Raw genomic sequence first — 19276 nt, 5'->3', positions numbered from 1 at the left:
GCGATCCCTTGATGCCTCAGAACATGTCCTACCAACCGATCCCTTCTTCTAGTCAAGTTGTGCCACAAATTCCTCTTCTCTCCAATTCTATTCAGTACCTCCTCATTAGTTACATGATCTACCCATCTAATCTTCAACGTTCTAGAATAACATTACCAATATTTTAAGTGCTGTACAAAAGAACTGAGGATTTTTTAACTCTCTATCTTTTACAGTTTTTATGTGACAAATGTAAGGCTGTTCTGTTTGACAGTGAATAGGGACAGCGTAAATAATCGTTACATTCTTAATATGTGAATTAAAACAACGTAACTCCCCAGAAATATATAATTAACCGCATCGTTTGGTGTAAGCACATTAATTAACATACGACACCTAAATGCTTAAGAGAGTGCTTCGTCTAAAATTGCTCAATTTCTTGCCTTGTGTTAGTTTACGCATTCTTTTCGTAAACTGTCGTGACGTGACACAGTTTTGTCCTTGGAAAAAACAACTTTTTATCACATATTTAGCTTGTCGGCACGTTACATAATTTTGTCGGGTATTAGCAGTTCTGCACTTACCTGCTGTGAAAGGAGACTAAAGAATAAGTCAAGGTTATATAATGAGTCCCACTGATAACTTCACTGCCTTTTAAGTTGAGGACGAAGACGTCTAACAGTCTCAGACCGGGACGAAGTAGGGCTAATGAAACTGCTCAGAGGAGATTGAGTGGAGGAGAATAAATTAATGACAAGTATTCAGTCTGAACCAGACAGAAGTCTGAAACACCGTGCACCTCAAGATCAATGAAATCTCACGAAATTGATCTTGCTAAGTGCGGAATCTGAAGCAAAATGAGAATTGTCGCTCTCCAGCCAACCTGTTGTTAGTCTAAGTGTAAATAAAATTTTGAGTATGAATATTTGAGTTTTGGTCTAACTGTGATCATCACAAATTATTTAAATACATAATTATCTGTAACCACTCATTTTATTTACATTTCCATGACGTGGTTCGGAATATTATACTACCATCAGCAGGAGGATTTAGTCAAATCTAATGTGACATATATGTGTGATTGTGCTGGTAAGCAGCGAAGCTGCTTGACACTAGTAAACAAGGCAAAAAGATTTCAACATGAGCGCGCAAAAATTTACAATTACCTGGTTATTTCACAAACTAATATAAGTGCTTAATTTTCTCCATCTTGATGATGATGGAATAGTAGGTCCGAGGCTGGAAAATTATGAATATGGAGAAATTTCTTTACTTCCAACAATTACTTAATACGTACCATTTCTTTCCAAAACGTACTCCCACATCTGAAAGAGCATGTTGAACATTCAGACATAATCAGTATCAGTAACACTCTTGATGGAAACCTGTACAGACCACCTACCCTCATGTACACGTCACCATGTGATTCAGTGTGACAGAACAACGCTTACTAGAGTGAGTTTGATCTATGGAGCCGGAACCCAAAACAAGTTAGCTATCAAAGAACATTATCTGTTTTAAAAAAGTCAAAGGAACTAAAAAGTATTCAGTTCTAGTCTCACAATGTGAATGCGTGGAAGCAAACAGATATAAAACGCACCATTCCTGTACTTGAAGGAGTGAAATTTTTTTGTTGAGTGAAATAGCTGACGCGGCCTCTTTTTATTCAGACGTTATTAAATTACTGAGGCAATTTTCAATGGCCGATACTTTCTGAAGAATTTTTAACATTCCACGATAACTTCACCATTCTAGATCCCAAGCCGGGGTGCAAAAGGCGAAGGAGTACCTTCTAAAAAAAGAAGGAAGAAAACTCGTTTCGCGCTTCGAGTAAGAGCTCCTTGTAAGAGACCTTTTCTAGCATTACAGATGAAGACGACCAACAACTTCAGTGGAGAACAGAGACGGCAGTCTTAACAATAGAGAAAACGGACGAGTGTGTTTCTTCTTTATGGTCGGAGTGTTAGCACATTGCAGAAGGCATAGGCTGTCAAAGTGAATTGTGACAATACATACTTATGCTAACAAATTAATGATAATTGCAGAACGTGGTGCCACACAACGCGGCACTACACAAAACTGGCGCTAATAGCATAGGCACAAAGGGAACACACACAACAAAGATCTGTAAGTCCGCGGTATTGGGAATAAGTTGAGAAAACCGGCCCGAAACACATGTGCTACAAAACGCCTCTGTTTCCTGCGCATGTACCCCGACACCAATATGAGATAAGATCACCATGCACAGGTACACAAGCCGCACAACGTGTTGGCACACTCTGGATCAGGTGGTCGAGCAGCCTCCCATTCTTGCACGAGTGCCTGCCGGAGCTCCTGAAGTGTCCTAGGGGTTTGAAGGCGTGTAGTGATACATCGACCGAGAACATCCCAGACTTGCAAGGTGGGGTTTAGGTCTGGAGAATAGGCAGGTCACCTCATTCGCCTGATATCTTCTGTTTCAAGGCACTCCTCCACGATGGCAGCTCGGTGGGGCCGTGCTTTATCATCAGTCAGGAGGAAGGTGGGACCCACTGCACCCCTCAAAAGGAGGACATACTGGTGCAAAAAGACGTCCCGATACACCTGATCTGTTACAGTTCCTCTGTCAAAGACATGCAGGGGTGTACGTGCACCAATCATAATCCCACCCTACACCATCAAACCACGACCTTCATACAGGTCCCTTTCAAGGACATTATGGGGTTGGTGTCTGGTTCCTAGTTCACGCCAGATGAAAATCCGGGGAGAATCACTGTTCAAACTATAACTGGGCTCGTCCGTGAACACAACCTGGGACCACTGCTCCAATGACCATGTACTGTGTTCTTGACACCAGGCTTTACGGGCTGTCCTGTGACCAACGGTCAGTGCAATGCACCTTGCAATTCTTCAGGCGAATAAATCATGTCTGTTCAGTCGTCTGTGTGTCTGGAGACAACTGTTCCAGTGGCTGCGATATGGTCCCGAGCCAGGCTACCTGCAGTACTCCGTGGCCGTCTGCAGACTCATGGTGAGATATCGGTCTTCTTGTAGTGTTGTACACTGTGGACGTCTCGTACCGTAACGCCTCGGCACGTTCCCTGTCTGCTGGAATAGTTGCCATAATCTGAGATCACACTCTGTGGCACACGGAGGGCCCGTGCTACGACCTGCTGTGTTTGACAAGCCACCAGTCGCTGGTTCAGTTCTACCCTTCATAACGTCATCAATATGCGTTCTGAAAACGTCTGCACACTTACTCGCTGCACCGTACTCTGACATTCACCACCACACCTCTGCGTATGTGGACTGCTGCCAGCGCCACCGTGCGACGACTGCAGGTCAAATGCACCGCATGGTCATACCCCGAGGTGATTTAAACTCGCAAACCGCCCACCAGAGCGTTATTTCACCATGTGTCACCATTATCCTTAATTTATGAGCATGAGTGTATTTACTGGCCTGCTCAGGGTGAACAGAATTACAGTGAAGCTGCAGCGTGGAAACCAATAGGATACCACCACATTATTTCCTAAGTACAGCAACCACGGCTCCAGACCAATGGTCAAAATGTGTCGGCAACGTTCATCAGTCCACGTAACAATATTTCTTTACTGCTCCTCGAAAGGTAACGGAAAGTCCGCATTCTGGCTCTGGACGAAAAATTGGGGAAGTCCGACCACCGTGCCATCCTCTGCCTATGGCGTCTCTGCACATGGTAGGGAGGGCATGTGGTCACCACAGCACCTGTTGTCGTCGCGTTTCTTGACCTTGTCACCACACCACTCCCGTTGTCGTTGTCGGTTTCTTGACCTTGTAACGGTTGATAATCGATCGAGTAGCTCGTCAATTGTCCTCACGAGGGTGAGGGCACCAGTAACAGTCCTGCTACCAAGGAAACCTATCTGGCAATACAGCGAATCGAACCTGGGTCCCCTGTATGGCAATGAGCTGCGTTGACCGCTTAATTACGGAGGTGGACGCTATTAAAAAAAGAGGAATTCCAAACGCACGATGGTTCATGATCTAACACAATACAGTTATCCTTTGGTGACGAAGACTTGTTCCATGGACCCGTTCTGGCTGTTGTGTTGCACAAACTTTAGGACAGGGAGGGCGTCCGACCACCCTATGCCTCTAACATCGTCAAATCCAGTAGTTATCATACCGACGGGATACAGGGAAAGGCTAAGAAGAAGAAGTAGAAAACAATGACGGAGGCTGGCCATATGTACTTTTCGCCATAGTCTTGTGCGTGGGTCGCCGATATTTATAGAACATCTGCATTTGTTTATTGAAGGAGTGCGTTCTGCCATCTGAATAACGTCTTCCAATTTATTCACACCCTGTTCATTCACATGTTCTGATGAGGTAAGTCACCTAGGTACTGCTCCATTGTCGCCTCGTTTAGTGAGACCACGAGTAAACAGTCTTGAAACCGGAACTCTGCGACTAAGAAATCACCTACAGTATCTCTACAAACAGCAACAACGTTTCCATACGATACCGGCATATTCAGAAATTTGTCAGAAATCTGTAAATGCGTGCGAAATGCTTAATCGATGCAACAAGATTGGCCAACAAATCATGATCACGTTTGAAAAATTCAGTTACGCAGCTATGTTAAGTCAAGCAAAATTTCACAACATAGCTTTCAATACATTAATAATAATCGATAAATGAGAATATTTTCTTTACACCCTTTTTAATAAGAGTATTTCGTACTTGGTATTCCATTCTTATTGTTCCCCCTTGGTTCTTCTACATATTTTATACAGAGTGAGACAGGAGGAAAGGTACATGGTTTGAGGTGCGTTAGTATTAGTGGTTCTGCAAAAAAAAGTAGTATGAACGTATGTCAAATATGTTTAACAGTTTCCGTGGAAACTGGAGAACAGGGCAGATGGAGGTGATAGTAAATGAAATAGTGTCATCTTATGTTTTGTTTAATTGTGTCCATTTCCTCACAAAAGGTATTCAAAAAATCCACCGTCCTTTGTGTTCACTGTGCGCTTGCAGACTTCGCTCTTTACTGAACTCCACACGCAATAATCTAATGGTGAAACACAACATTGTAGTATCAGTCGACCACAATATCATTGCACGCAGGAGTGAGTGCGCTTCTGTCGGCTTACCGTGAGTCAGCACGTTATCGGTGTTGATAGTAAACGCGCAGCTGAGTTGAAGGCATTGACAGTGCGATTGGTTCAAATGGCTCTGAGCACTATGGGACTTAACATCAGAGGTCATCACTCCCCTAGAACTTAGAACTACTCAAACCTAACTAAACTAAGGACATCCCAAACATCCATGCCTGAGGCAGGATTCGAACCTGCGACCGTAGCAGCAGCGCGGTTCCGGACTGAAGCGCCTAGAACCCCTCGGCCACAGGGTCGGCTGACAGTGCGATACTTTTTCCTTAGTCTGCATCGTAACTGTTTACTGCAACGTCACCACGCGTTTCCGATCGTGGCTTACTGCAATAATATCGTGGTTGAGTAGTACGCTGATGCAACCACTGTAGTACTGAGACGTGAGGTAAACAAAGTGTACACTTGCAGGACTCGTCGCCCACCATGCACAAGCGAGGTGCACACTGAAATGGTCATGGCCTGTTCGGGCGGATTTTAGTTTAATTTTTATTAAATAGAACACTACATAGCCTAATGCCGCTTTAGTTGTATTCGCATGTGAGCAGTGGTGAAGAAAGACATGCGGAAAAAGGAACCTAACGGGAACCGGACATATATGCAACTTGTCAGTGACACTCGGTTCCAAATCCGCACAAGAATTGTTGCTGTCACTAAATGCAGCCCACCTCAACTAGGTTCCGAGAGAACATCTCAAAGAGAACTGTATGTGCTAGACATTTTGAGTAGGGTACCTCGTAAAACTATTTCTCACAACGACACACAGAGCTCACTTCTTCAGTGGGTCATACAACACTGAAACTGGACACTGGCTGATTGGGGGCGTGTAGTATGGTCCGACGTGTTGTGCTTTTGCCTCCTTTCAAACAAAGCAAAATGACGAATGCACCAACGCCCCAGTGAGGCGTGTGGCCTTCAATAAGCGAGGAGTATGATTTAGCCCAGGGGCGGTTTTGTATGTTTTGAAGGTATTTTTCGTACTCTAATTTGGCCCCACTCATTTATGGTACCGTTTACTCCAACCAGGATGTTTATTTCAATATTCTCGGTGATAAAATGGCGCCATTTCATCTAGATTTCCAGGAAGAAGCGTTTCTTGGACACTCTTGTCATCCAAGTACACAACAACCTTATTCACTACATTTTGTTTGACGAACACTCAAGGCCCCTACCCCCTCCCTCCCATCGCACCTCAACTAGTCCACAATCTTAAATCTTCATTATTAAATCCTCGTAAAGGTTATGTTAGCAGCAAGTTATGAAACAGGACGTTTTGTACTTAATTTGGTACGCAACATACCACTGGAGACTTCATAATGTTAATTAACTACTGTTTAACCTATAACATATACCTCCTTTGAATAAAACGTGGAGTAGTAAACTTTACGATGAGTTGGTAGCAATGTAACATTTCCCCCCCCTTTAGCGTTCTGGGATGAATGCCATAGAAAATGTTTCGGACCATGTGCAACGACGAGTGGATCGTAGCGGTCAACATCCGTGCAACCTGATGATTCTAGGGGTCTCCATCATCAATTAGTGGCTTCAGCTGGATGTCACGTACCTAAAGAAGCTTGTGGATTCCCATAACTGAAATTTGGATATTACCAATGTCAGAGCCGGTGCTGCACCGCATTAACATGTCTTCTCTGTGCGACACATTCTTGTCATCTTTACTTATCTAAATAGCCCCTGTACACGTCTTCTATTTGCAGCAGAAGTAAATGTACAAAATTTAAAACATCAATGTTTATGTGTGTTTCAAAGGGAATTCCACACAGTACATGTATTCTTGTGAGTAAAAAGAATTTTTCGCTTCGCTTCTGACGCAGGTATCGTTCTCTTACAGAATGAATTCAGGACTGTGGTATTGGAAGAGAGCTACATGTTCAGATGTCATCCTTGTAATGGCTTTTGTGCTTGTAATGCCATTCCCGGAATCTGCCGCTGAAGCCGCGACCGACAGTAGCAACCAGTTCCCGGAAAACTTCTACCTGGGCTTCGCAACGTCAGCCTATCAGACCGAGGGGGCCTGGAACACCGACGGTGAGTCAGCTACCGGCTCAGTTACAGCCACATTGCGCTTCGAAACATATCTGGATCATCACCCTGATGTTATTAATCACTGCTCACCAAAACTTCTTACCTGTGTAGTAATTAGTGTCAAAAGCAACATGTGGTACAATATTCTGTCTAGTAAAACTGCACCAATAACTTATTTTGTTTTTACTGTTATACTTCAAATAGGGTGGAAGAGATAGACAGTAGTCCTTAGGAATTTCTGAAACCACTGCGGAAAATGGCAACCACGAGACCATCCAGGTTGATTTGCAGAAGCTCCGATTTTGCTCAAATGCCGTCAGACATAATCCACACAATCACGAAGAAAGCAAGAGAAGTGCGAGAAGTATCGCACAACCTGCTTAACGACGCATACACACAACTTACTCAAATAACAATATAGAGAAGAATGGAAAACGGAAGTGGGGATCTGTTAGATGGAGATCAGTTTACTGTCGCACTAGTGACGGTGAGACTGATGATGGAAGCAAGACTTCATTAAACTGAATCCTAAGATTACTAGACCAAGAAACAGCGTTCGATATTGTAAAATGATCGAAGATGTTCAAAATATGGGTAAGTTAGGAGTGAGCTGTACGGGAAGACTAAGGGAAAAGACAGATAATACACAATATATACAGTAACCAAGAGGCCCCGCCATGGTAGCCAAGAGCGCTAACGCGCTGCTTACTGGGCTCGGGTAGGTGCGCCGGCCACGGATCGAATCCGCCCGGCGGGTTAACGACGAGGGCCGATGTGATGGCCACCCTTGATGTGGTTTTTAGGCGGTTTTCCACATCCCGCTAGGTGAATACCGGGCTGATCCCCGTGTTCCGCCTCAGTCACACGGCTCGCAGACATCTGAACACATTCACACTATTCCATGGATTACACTTGACGCAGACAGTTGTGGTACACTAATTACGTCCCGGGGGGGAACGGGGTGGCGGCAGGAAGGGCATCTGGCCACCCCTTAAATATTAACATGCCAAATCCGATTAACGATGGCTGACCCTGCGTAGCTGCTTGACAAGGCTCAAGCAATAGAATGGACAGTAACCAAGAGGGAACAATGAGAATGGAAGACCAAGAAGGAAGGGCTAAGATTAAAAGGGGTGTTAAGAGAGGGGTACAGTCTTTCGCCGCTACTGATCAGTCTGTACATCGAAGAACGAAAGACTTAAATAAAAAAAGGTACAAGAATGTCATTAAAATTCGGAGTGAAACTATATCTGTGACAAGATTCGATGACGTCATTGCTATTCTCTGCGAAGGTGAGGAATAATTACAGGACGTGGAATGAACAGTCTAATCAGTATAAAAAATGGATTGAGAGTAAACTGAAAAAAGAGAGTATTTTTGTGAAAGAAAACATGTCTGTAGTAGGCCATGCAATCATATTATTTATTCATTGTGCACAACGAATATGTAATGCAATTGTACATCCTCCTATGGATAATCTTTTCTTTCACACAACGTTTGGAGACTCCACATATTAACAAAATTTTGAAGACGAAAGAAATCAAGAGTTGCAGTAATGAAATTAGCAACAAAATTAATATTAAAATTCGTGAACAGTAAGCAGGCGAAGAAATTCTGCTACCTTGGAATCAAAATAATCAATGACGGACGAAGCAAGAAGGACGCAGAAAGCAGACTATCAAGGGGAAACAGGGCGTTCCTGGCCTCATTCTGAGGAATAACTTTCTGAGAATGAATTTATGGATCACAGCATTGTACGGTAGTGAATCATGGCTTGTGGGAAAACTAGGAAAGGTTCTCCGCAGAATCAGCGAAGCGAGGTACATATGGAAAACACTGACAAGAAGAAGCAACAGGATGATAGGATACCTGTTAAGACATCAGGGAATGACTTCCATGGTACTAGAGGGAGCTATAGAGGGTAAAAACTATAGAGGAAGATAGAGGTTAGAATACATAAAACAACTGACTGAGGACGTAAGTTGCAAGTACTACTCTGAGATGAAGAGGAATTAGTGGTGGGCCGCATCAAACCAGTCAGAATACTGAAGACTAATGTTTATTTCATTAATAATAATATTCATAGTATCCGTTAAAATAATTCTCGCGTTCTTAAAGTCTCTCAAATTTGTTCTAGAATGTTCCTTTCCTCCTTCACCAGGTAGAGCTTGCAACTGGAGGCGAACTAGGAGCTTAGCACGAATGAAACTGTAGACAGGAGCTGTTGTACAATCTTTAATGGAGTGTCAAATGGAGGTTATATGCTGCTCAATGCATATATATTCTGTAATTTTCCTGCTGATAACTAATAGCTTACATATCTTTAGATATAATCTCAGTTAGAACATAAATATGCAGTTGTTGACGGCGCAATTAAGTTTATTACGAAAACAATCCAAGATGCATAAGAAATATACATTCAGCCCGTATCGTCTTTAATCAGTTATCTTCCGACATTCATTTTCGGTTGCCTTTCGAGGGTTATGGGTGGAGTTGTAACCAACACTAATCGTCCGATTTTGGTTCATTAATAAGTAATAATTGAATATGATATGAAAGTTTATAGTGTGTATGTAGCGCATAACATAAGAATTAGAAAAGATATGGTAGCGGTAAAAGCGCGTTAATGAGAAGAAGAAGAATTTTCTTATCTAGGAAGCATGATTACACAGGATGGTCAACGCAAGCATGATATCGTAAGTTAACCGGCTCCTGCAAAGGAATGTTTATTCACTAAAATAGCTCTATTAGTATCAGCTATAGATATGGAAACGTGAAATAAGTTCCCGAAGTGAATGTCTGGAGGATATCATTGCTTGGAAATGAACTGCCGACGATCGCAAATCTGGAGAAGGAGAAACTGCAAGGATTTGAAATGTGACGCTATAAAATGTTAAAATGGAGTTTACATTTAAAGTGCCGGAAGAAAGATGTACTAAAAGGAGAAGCAGGGGGATAGAAGATCATAGAAGACCGTAACCACAAGAATGGAACGGTTGGAAGGACATCTACTACAGCATCCAACTTTGTGCTGGAAGGAGCAGAAGAAGTAGTGGAAGACGGAGACCAGGAACCACTAGACAGCTCATAGAGAACGTTGTATCTAGTACTTACACCGAGATAAAGAGATTAATGCACGGCAGGAAAAGACGGAGTATTGCATCAGATCAGTCGAAAGGTTGACGACTTAAAAAAAAAGTAGTTAACTGCCAATAACTGGCAATCAAATGGTCTGATCGCTATATGTGTGAGAAGATGTAGAAGAGTGCTACGGTACTGCAGTGGTGTAGGTGACGTCGAGACGAACATATTGAAACAGGACGTGTATGGCCTGTCAAGACGGGAAGCAGCCTCAGAGTGGCCTAGGAAAACTACCTGAGTGAAACCTTCTTGTTTCCTCTGTATCTCTTTTGTTACGCAACCTTCCCTGCTACAATAACCTATGAAACCTTCCCTTAGGATTTCTATCTCTTGCTTAATAATAACAAATGAAATCTTCCCTTTGAAATTTATTCTCTTTGTCTATCTTCGCATACAAATTTAATTGCTGCTTATTAAAAGTGATTTTTTTTATTTTTTTTTTTTTTCTGGATCGCCATCTGACTGCTACATCGAACTGTGGCATGAATATACTTACTTTGTTTTACAATACTTTATTAGCTGCTGGTGGGCTGTCATAATAAGTGGCTGTATTTATTACCAAAGCTGACGTTATTCCTTAATAGCAAAGCTAACGTTATTCTTTAATTAATTTGACTGACGTTACGTAATTCATAGTTAAACTTTTTCTTGACAACAATAAAATTTTGCAAAGTTATACGTTGATGGTTTTTGGGATGGATTATAATCAGTAATGCAATATTGTTGGCAAAAATTAATTATATTCTGAATGAAATGATTTTACAAACGTTCAAATGGGACTTACTTTTCACAATAATCCTACGACTAGCATTGCGCAAACATACCTTCAGTAGTCTTGAGTTTCTCAAAAAAATAATTCAATAATATTAGCTCCTCTTATGATAATAGTTAGCTGATGTCTCTGTACATCACTGATGTCTCTGTACATCCGTTTATAAATTCTTGTAAATCATAGCTGGTGGCTGGCAGGCACACCGCTCCTCTCAACCTCTCGCTTCAGACCTGCTACCGACTCGCTTCACTTCTCGCTTACTACTGACTTCCTACGAACGCTAAAGTGCGGTCTCTCCCGCCAACAGTGCTTTCTGGTGCAGTCAATCCCTGCTACCATTACAAAATGTATCAATGCGCGGTCTTTCCCGCTTTTTTCTTAAAAATGTATCCATACGCGGTCTCTCCAGTCCTTTTTAAAATTATACCAATGTGCGGTCTCTCCTGCCTACAATACTTTGGTGCAGATATTCCCTGCTACCACAATTATTTCCAACATGACAAATATTAATTATTCCTACTTAATCCTATTAATAAAATATAAACAACTTTCATAAATTGTGGTTTGACAATAGACAATAGAAATATACACGTCTTACGTGAGCTACAGCGCATGGGCGCAGGGCGACATTTTGTCTTAAGTCACCACTGAATATTAAAAACATACAATGAAAAATAGACGTAGTGTAAATTTCACCTCAAAATATTATGAATGTGAACAGCTGAATTAAATGTGCCTTCAAGTTAGCGTAAATTAATGGTTCAAATGGCTCTGAGCACTATGGGACTTAACTTCTGAGGTCATCAGTCCCCTAGAACTTAGAACTACTTAAACCTAACTAACCTAAGGACATCACACATATCCATGCCCGAGGCAGGATTCGAACCTGCGACCGTAGCGGTCGTGCGGCTCCAGACTGTAGCGCCTAGAACCACTCGGCCATTCCGCCCGGCCATAGCGTAAATTACATCAAAGGAAAAGTCCTCCAGTTATGTGACATTTAAAGATAAGAGTAATTCGAAAGTTTCACATACAGATTTTCCCGTGTCATGGAAACACATGCCAACAGCGATGGGATTGGTTCTCGTTATAATAATTAAGATCTTAAGTAATTTCATTCTTTTTCTCCAATGGCTGAATATTCAGGCCGATGCAGTGTGGATGGCTACCCAATTAAGTAATTATTTTAAAAAAATGCTTTTACTTGAGGGGTACTTGGAATTTATTACCAACGAAAATGGTCTCACACACATACACACACACGCGCGCGCGCGCGCGCGCGCGCGCTCGCAGTAAAGAGATACAAATCTTGTCGTGACAGAAGAAGCACACAGCCTTCTTTGTTTTCAAAAGGTAAAATATAAAGACATGGAAGCAGAATCTTACAACACGGAAACTAATCTCTGCGTTAGAATTTCTCTACATTTTATTGTTAGGACAGTACTAACAATTATTCGTTTTTCTTGTCTGGCCTTCTTGGTACGAAACTATTGTGCTTGGAAGGATTTAAGTTTTGAACAAGAAGTATGTGTAATTAGTTTTTCCATAAGGTTTAAAAATATATTTTTTCTTTCATTACCATCACGAAAAAGTTCAAATTAACAATTTTAACGAAACAGCCCATTGAACCGGTGGAGTAAGTGAGCAACAGGATGTTGAATATTTCACGTGGTGCACATGGGCTGTAGTTTGAGGTCTCTTCCCAGTCTGATATACCGAAAGAGTCCTATATCCAATTGTTCGTCTCGACCTCCCCTACAACGCTGTGACACGTTGCCTATTCTATTTAACCCCATATTAAAATTTATTAAATTTGTTCATTATGGCGATCAAAACATACTAACATTTTTTCTCGGAAAATCAGGCGAAGTGAACAAACTAACTCGTCTCAATATAGCGTGATTTCCCACAATATTAACCAATAATTCCTTATTGCATAATAGTGCAGTCTGTCTTTATATCTCAAATTCTATTTACGCCGTGATTCTACAAACGTGCACTTGGGATCTATAGGAAAATGACATACATAGAAACTAAACGACAACAGTGTACAAGATATGTTTATGAATGACGGAAAATGCTGTTAAAGCAACAGTTCAGTCGAATTGGAGACCCACAGTGATTGTTTTGATAGTACTTTATTGTCCGCAAAAGTCATACCAATTTCAGAACGTTATTACCACTCTCGGCCGTCATCGGCAATCAACAGATCATAAAACAGATGCCGTGGGTTACTCCCAACCACTATGGAGAGCGCAAATGACATCAGATTTCCTCATGGCTGGGACTGAATGCTCTGATGATGGGTGATATGGCGGCCGAAACCGATAACTAGGTTTCGAAATAAGTCTGATTGTGGCAAACAATAAATTATTTTCGGAAAGTATTTATCATGTGAACAGTTGCTCCAACACTTTTGGGAATCTTCTACAACCTTTGCACTCGATCGCAGCACTGGTGTCACACGTCCTACCATGTCCTTGGAAACTTCTAAATGCAATACTGACAGAGGTGTACTGCAGCTGTGACGGTACCTTCCCTACTGTTTGTCAAACTGTCTTTCCGAGGGTTCATTTCGTCTTACGGGGTCTGTTAATTTCATGACTTGGCAAACTTTTTCTATTGTAATTTTGTGCCCAGATGCCGTGGGAGTTCAAATGGTTCAAATGGCTCTGAGCACTATGGGGACTTAACATCTGAGGTCATCAGTCCCTTAGAACTTAGAACTACTTAAACCCAACTAAACTAAGGAGAGCACACACATCCATGCCCGACGCAGGATTCGAACCTGCGACCGTAGCAGTAGCGCGGTGGCGGAATGAAGCGCCTAGAACAGCTCGTCCACCGCGGTCGGCGATGCCATGGGTGTGTATCGTGTAACCTTAGTTACTTGTGCTGTCGTATTTTAACTGTCTGTGTATCGTATTTTCTGAGTTAGGCGTTGGGACCAGCCCAACATTTACCTCCGCACATCTACCATCGTTGGTTCTCACTGGCCTAAGAATTACTCAGGACTTTCTTGGAACGTCAAAACCAGTCGGTTTTTCAGAGATACATAGTAATTTCTTGAGATCTGCAGTTATACTATCTATTTACCAGTATTGCGCAATACCAAACGTGTCATTTTCTAAGCGTATATTTTCAGAAAATGATGGTTTTTCTAGAGTGGGGTCGTTTAAGACTTATGTTATCAAAGAATGAATGAAAAGGAAGATATTGAATGTTTCGCAATGTTTCTAACGCATCTAAGAACTACGTGTTGTCTTTGACGTTGTTGTGGAGGTATATGATTTAGAACTGGTAACCTGAGAGTGGGTCAGCCTGACGAGGAAGCAGTGTTCTGCTACTGAGTAAACTGAAGCTAAAGCTGTTGATCGTAGCGTAGATGCCGAAGAACCTCATGTGCTTCCGTACAGCTTCTTTATGACATAATTCCTTGAACAATGTTTTGCTGTCTTTGTAAGGTATTCCTTATAGATTAACGTTCTGTCTGAAATAACTCCTTTATACTTCGGTTCTTCCCACTCTATGGCGTATCTGTTACAGCAGCTGTGGTTGGTATCTCAAAAGAAAAACAGACTTGGTTGCAGGGGAAACAATACTTTTACTGACGCGTTTCGACCTTCTGGGGATTCATCAGCAAATGTCTTTGTTTAACGTACGCACATGGTCCCCAGAAATATGACTAATCAAAATATTCCAGTATATTAAAATTTCCTGACAATGCCGCAGAAGGCCGAAACACAACAAAAGAAATATTATTTCCCCTGCAATCAAAACTGTATTTGTTTCGTCCCCGATGCTTTGGAATTTTAATGTATTAATGAGATACTCTTCAAAGAAGTTCAAGGTACCATGTTTATACGTTTACTGTTTGGGTGACAACCTCCATTAAAGGAAAAAGTTACCTATTCCAACCAAATCGTTTGTTACAATATCTTCTGTTTTCTCAATTTTCTTGCGTTGTGTAGCTAGTGCCCCGTTACCAGAGCATTCAAATTTTAGAGATGTTTTTGCAGGCTTATCAGCAATATACGAGAGCATGCTAAAAAATAATGCCCCAAAATTTTTTATTCTACTCTCGGTACCGGTTGAGCTGTTACCTGCCATGCATATTACCCAGTCGACTTTTTCGCTTCGTTCACGCGACTCTCCGCAACCAGATGGCTTCGAATTGTAGCGTGTAACATGGCGATATGTAACGTAACTATCTCCATGAGTGAGAAACAGTGTGCTGTAGTCGAGTTTCTTACCTTAGAAAAGTTCGTCCAAACAAGGAACCCCTTTCTTCTCCAGCATGACAATGCCCGATCACACACGAGCGCTGCGACATTTGCAACAACCCGACGCCTTGGGTTTACTGTAGTGGATCATCCTCCATGCAATCCCAACCTGGCTTCATCCTATTTTTATCTGTTGACGAAACATAAACAACACCTTCGAGGAGTTCACTTTGATAGTGATGAGGCGGTGCAAGCAGAAGTCAGGTTGTGGCTCCATCAATGAATTCAAACATTCTTCATGACGGTATCAACAATCTGGTCTCTCGTTGGGAGAAATATGTTCGTCACCAAGGTGACTATGCTCAGAAATAAGTATGTAGATATGAGAAACAAAGACGTAAATTGTTAATAAACTGTTTTTATAAAAAGTGTTCTGGGTTTTCCCAGAATAAATTCGAAGTCATTACTTTTGGGCAGGCCCTCGTACCTGCTTGAGAGCCGTACAGATTACATTGACTATTCATCTAGTATGACTCTCAGATTCAGAGGAAGATTTAGCGCCAGCAGCTCACCCAATTACTCTAATTTCCCTGTTCCTATGCCTATTAGGATCCAGTATTAGAATCAGAATTTAAAACTTTGAAGACTTAAGATCAAATAAGGTAGAAAGACTAGGCAATATTCCATCAGAATTTCTAAAATCATTGTGGGAAGTGGCAACAAAACGACTATTCATATTAGCGCGTAGAATGTATGAGTCTGGCGATATACCATCCGCCTTTCGGAAAAATATCGTCCAGCAATTCCGAAGACTGCAAGAGCTGACAAGTGCGAGAATTATTGCACAATCAGCTAAACAGTTCATGCATCCAAGTTGCTGACAAGAATAATATACAGAAGAATGGAAAAGAAAACTGAGGATGTCTTAGATGACGATCAGTTTGGCATTAGGAAAGGTAAAGGCACTATAGGGACAATTCTGGCGTTGCGGTTGATAATTGAAGTAAGACTCTAAGAAAATCAGCACAGATCCATAGGATGTGTCGACCTGGAAAATGCGTTCGACAATCTCAAATGGTGCAAAATGTTCGAAATTCTGGGGGAAAATAGGGATGTAGAGAGAGAGACAAGTGATACACAATACGTACAAGACCCAAGAAGGAATAATAATAGTGGAAAACAAAGAACACAGTGCTCGGATGGAAAAGGGTGTAAGACAGGGATGTAGTCTTTCACCACTACTGTTCAATCTATACATCGAAGAAACAATAATGGAAATAAAAGGAAGGTTCAGGAATGGAATTAAAATTCAAGGTGAAAGGATATCAATGATGCGATTTACTGATAACTTTACTATCCTTAGTGAAAATTATGGAGAATTACATGATCTTCTGAATGGGATGAACAGTCTAATGAATACAAAATATGGATTGAGCGTAAAGCGAAGAAATAAGGAAGTTATGAGAAGTAGCAGAAATGAGAACGGCCAGAAACTTAACATCAGGATTTATGGCTCAAATGGCTCTGAGCACTATGGGACTTAACATCTATGGTCATCAGTCCCCTAGAACTTAGAACTACTTAAACCTAACTAACCTAAGGACATCACACAACACCCAGTCATCACGAGGCAGAGAAAATCCCTGACCCCGCCGGGAATCGAACCCGGGAACCCGGGCGTGGGAAGCGAGAACGCTACCGCACGACCACGAGCTGCGGACGAGGATTTATGGTCACGAAGTAGATGAACTAAGAAATTCTGCTACGTAGACAGCAAAGTAAACAACGAAGCAAGGAGCAAGGAGAACATCAAAAGCAGAATAGCGCTGGTGAAAAGGGCATTCCTGGCCAAGAGAAGTCTAATAGCTCAAACATTGGCCTTAATTTGAGGAAGAAATTTCTGAGAATGTTTGTTTGGAGCACAGCATTGTATGGTAGTGAAACATGGACTGTGAGAAAACAGGAACAGAAAAGAATCGAAGCATTTGAGATGTGGTGCTACAGACGAATGTTTAAAATTAGGTGGACTGATAACGTAAAGAATGAAGAGGTTTTGGACAAATCGGAGAGGAAAGGAGTATGTGGACAAGACTGACAAAAAGAAGGGTCAGGATGATAGGCCATTTGTTAAGACATCAAGGAATAACTTCCAAGGTACTAGAGGGAGCTGCAGAGGGTAAAAACCGTAGAGGAAGACAGAGACTGAAATATATCTAGCAAATAATTGGAGACATAGGTCGCAAGTGCTACTCTGAGATGAAGAGGTTAGCACAGGTGTGGAATTCGTGGCGGGCCGCATCAAACCGATCAGAAGACTGATGACTCAAAAAACAGGAACGTCTATTAACGTTCAAACTATCCAACGTTATTCACAAATAGACTGGTCACTTTGGCACTGCACTTAATCCACGTTGTATGTTGTTAAACTTACATGTAGTACCCCCCAACTCCGGCAATATCAATCACAGATACAGTGACCGATTTAGTGTTAGCATGTGTCTTATGTTTAGGAGTCATAATAGGAGGAGAAATATTTGGAAAAAGGATGGGAGACACGGAACTATTCCAGCTGGATTGCATTATGACGAGACGCAAATTCCGAAATCATATATTGAATTGTGTAGTGTAGCCAGGAGCAGGTATATACTCGGATCTCAAGTGAACTATAATAATGAGAAAATTGCAGTTTAAGAGGATCGTCAGGAAGAAACAATGTAGAAGACATGGTAGTAATAAATTATTGAGGAATGATTATGCACGCTTGAATGTCTCAGAGTCGTAGACACTGCGAGAGTAAAGACTGTAGTAGGCACTTTAGCTGAAGAGGAACACGTATACCTAAAACTGGATAATTACAGATGTTGATCAGATAAACACAAGTGCAAGAAACGTAACTGCGAAGAATTTTTGTGTGGCAGAAGAAATACTTAAATCCAACGACCAAAGAAGAAAATACAAAAATGTACAGGAAAAGAAATGAATTTAAATTTGTCCATTATGGAAGTAAAGAAGGAAAATTTGAGCTAAACGTCCCGTCAACGAGTAGCTTATTAGAGACGGTTCAAATGATTCAAATGGCTCTGAGCACTATGGGACTTAACATCTGAGGTCATCAGTCCCCTAGTCTGCGACTGTGTTGCGAAATTTATAAAATGATTATTTTTCTGTGTTGATAAATCCTGTAAAGGTATTCCATTTTCCGTAAGCTTTGCCTCGATTATCAAGCGCTACGTCAGAACTGCTTCTCAAATGATTTTACCTTCCATAAAGGGAAGTTTATCATCACTTAACATATGCTGAATATCTTTCCCTTCTTCTATGTACTATTCTTGTAAAAAAAAAACTTGTCTGCATGAGCCGTTATGCAATAGTTCTGGCATTTGTCTGTCTCTAACATTAATGTTTCTCTCTACTGAAGAGATCTTCAATGTATATTCCTTTCACCCATCCGCTCTCTCTTTTGCAATTAACAGTGGAATTCCTTTGCACTCTTTATGTTGACACCATTGCTTTTAATTCCACCAAAAGTTGTTTTGAATTTTATATGCTGAATCTATCTTCCCGATAACCACTGTTTTTTTTTTAACTATTCAAATTTTTGCCGCATCCATTTCTCTTTATGTTTCTATTGATTTATTCCTAAGTGAACCATAATCAATAACATTTCTTTTTAAAACAGCACTTTCTCCAATTCTGTCGCATTTACATACTAATATTCATTGGCAAATCGCGTTGAAATCATCAAGTGCCTAACTAATACTTACACGGGGTATCTAAAAAATCACCGACATACTTTAAGGAAAGGTTCCTTATACAAAAATAAGCAAAAACGGCTAGTATAGATGGACTCTAAAATTCATACCTTAAGAGGTATGAGCAAAAAAATGGTTCAAATGGCTCTGAGCACTATGGGACTCAACTGCTGAGGTCATTAGTCCCCTAGAACTTAGAACTAGTTAAACCTAACTAACCTAAGGACATCACAAACA

The 19276-nt window shown here is 41.3% G+C and overlaps 1 protein-coding gene across 2 annotated transcripts in view; it reads left to right on the top strand.

Moving 5' to 3' along the window:
* LOC124622037 (myrosinase 1-like) overlaps positions 1-19276 on the top strand; it is a 183233-nt gene that overhangs the window by 29276 nt on the left and 134681 nt on the right. For both annotated transcript variants that reach the window (XM_047147595.1, XM_047147596.1), the window contains exon 2: positions 6958-7154. In XM_047147595.1, coding sequence (XP_047003551.1) covers positions 6958-7154 — 197 coding nt within the window. The remainder of the gene's footprint in view (positions 1-6957; positions 7155-19276) is intronic.

Source organism: Schistocerca americana, chromosome 7 (genome assembly GCF_021461395.2).
Source record: "Schistocerca americana isolate TAMUIC-IGC-003095 chromosome 7, iqSchAmer2.1, whole genome shotgun sequence".
Taxonomy (NCBI): Eukaryota; Metazoa; Arthropoda; class Insecta; order Orthoptera; family Acrididae; genus Schistocerca; species Schistocerca americana.
The sequence above is the reverse complement of the archived record's forward strand: the minus strand, read 5'-3'. Positions and strand labels throughout refer to the sequence as shown.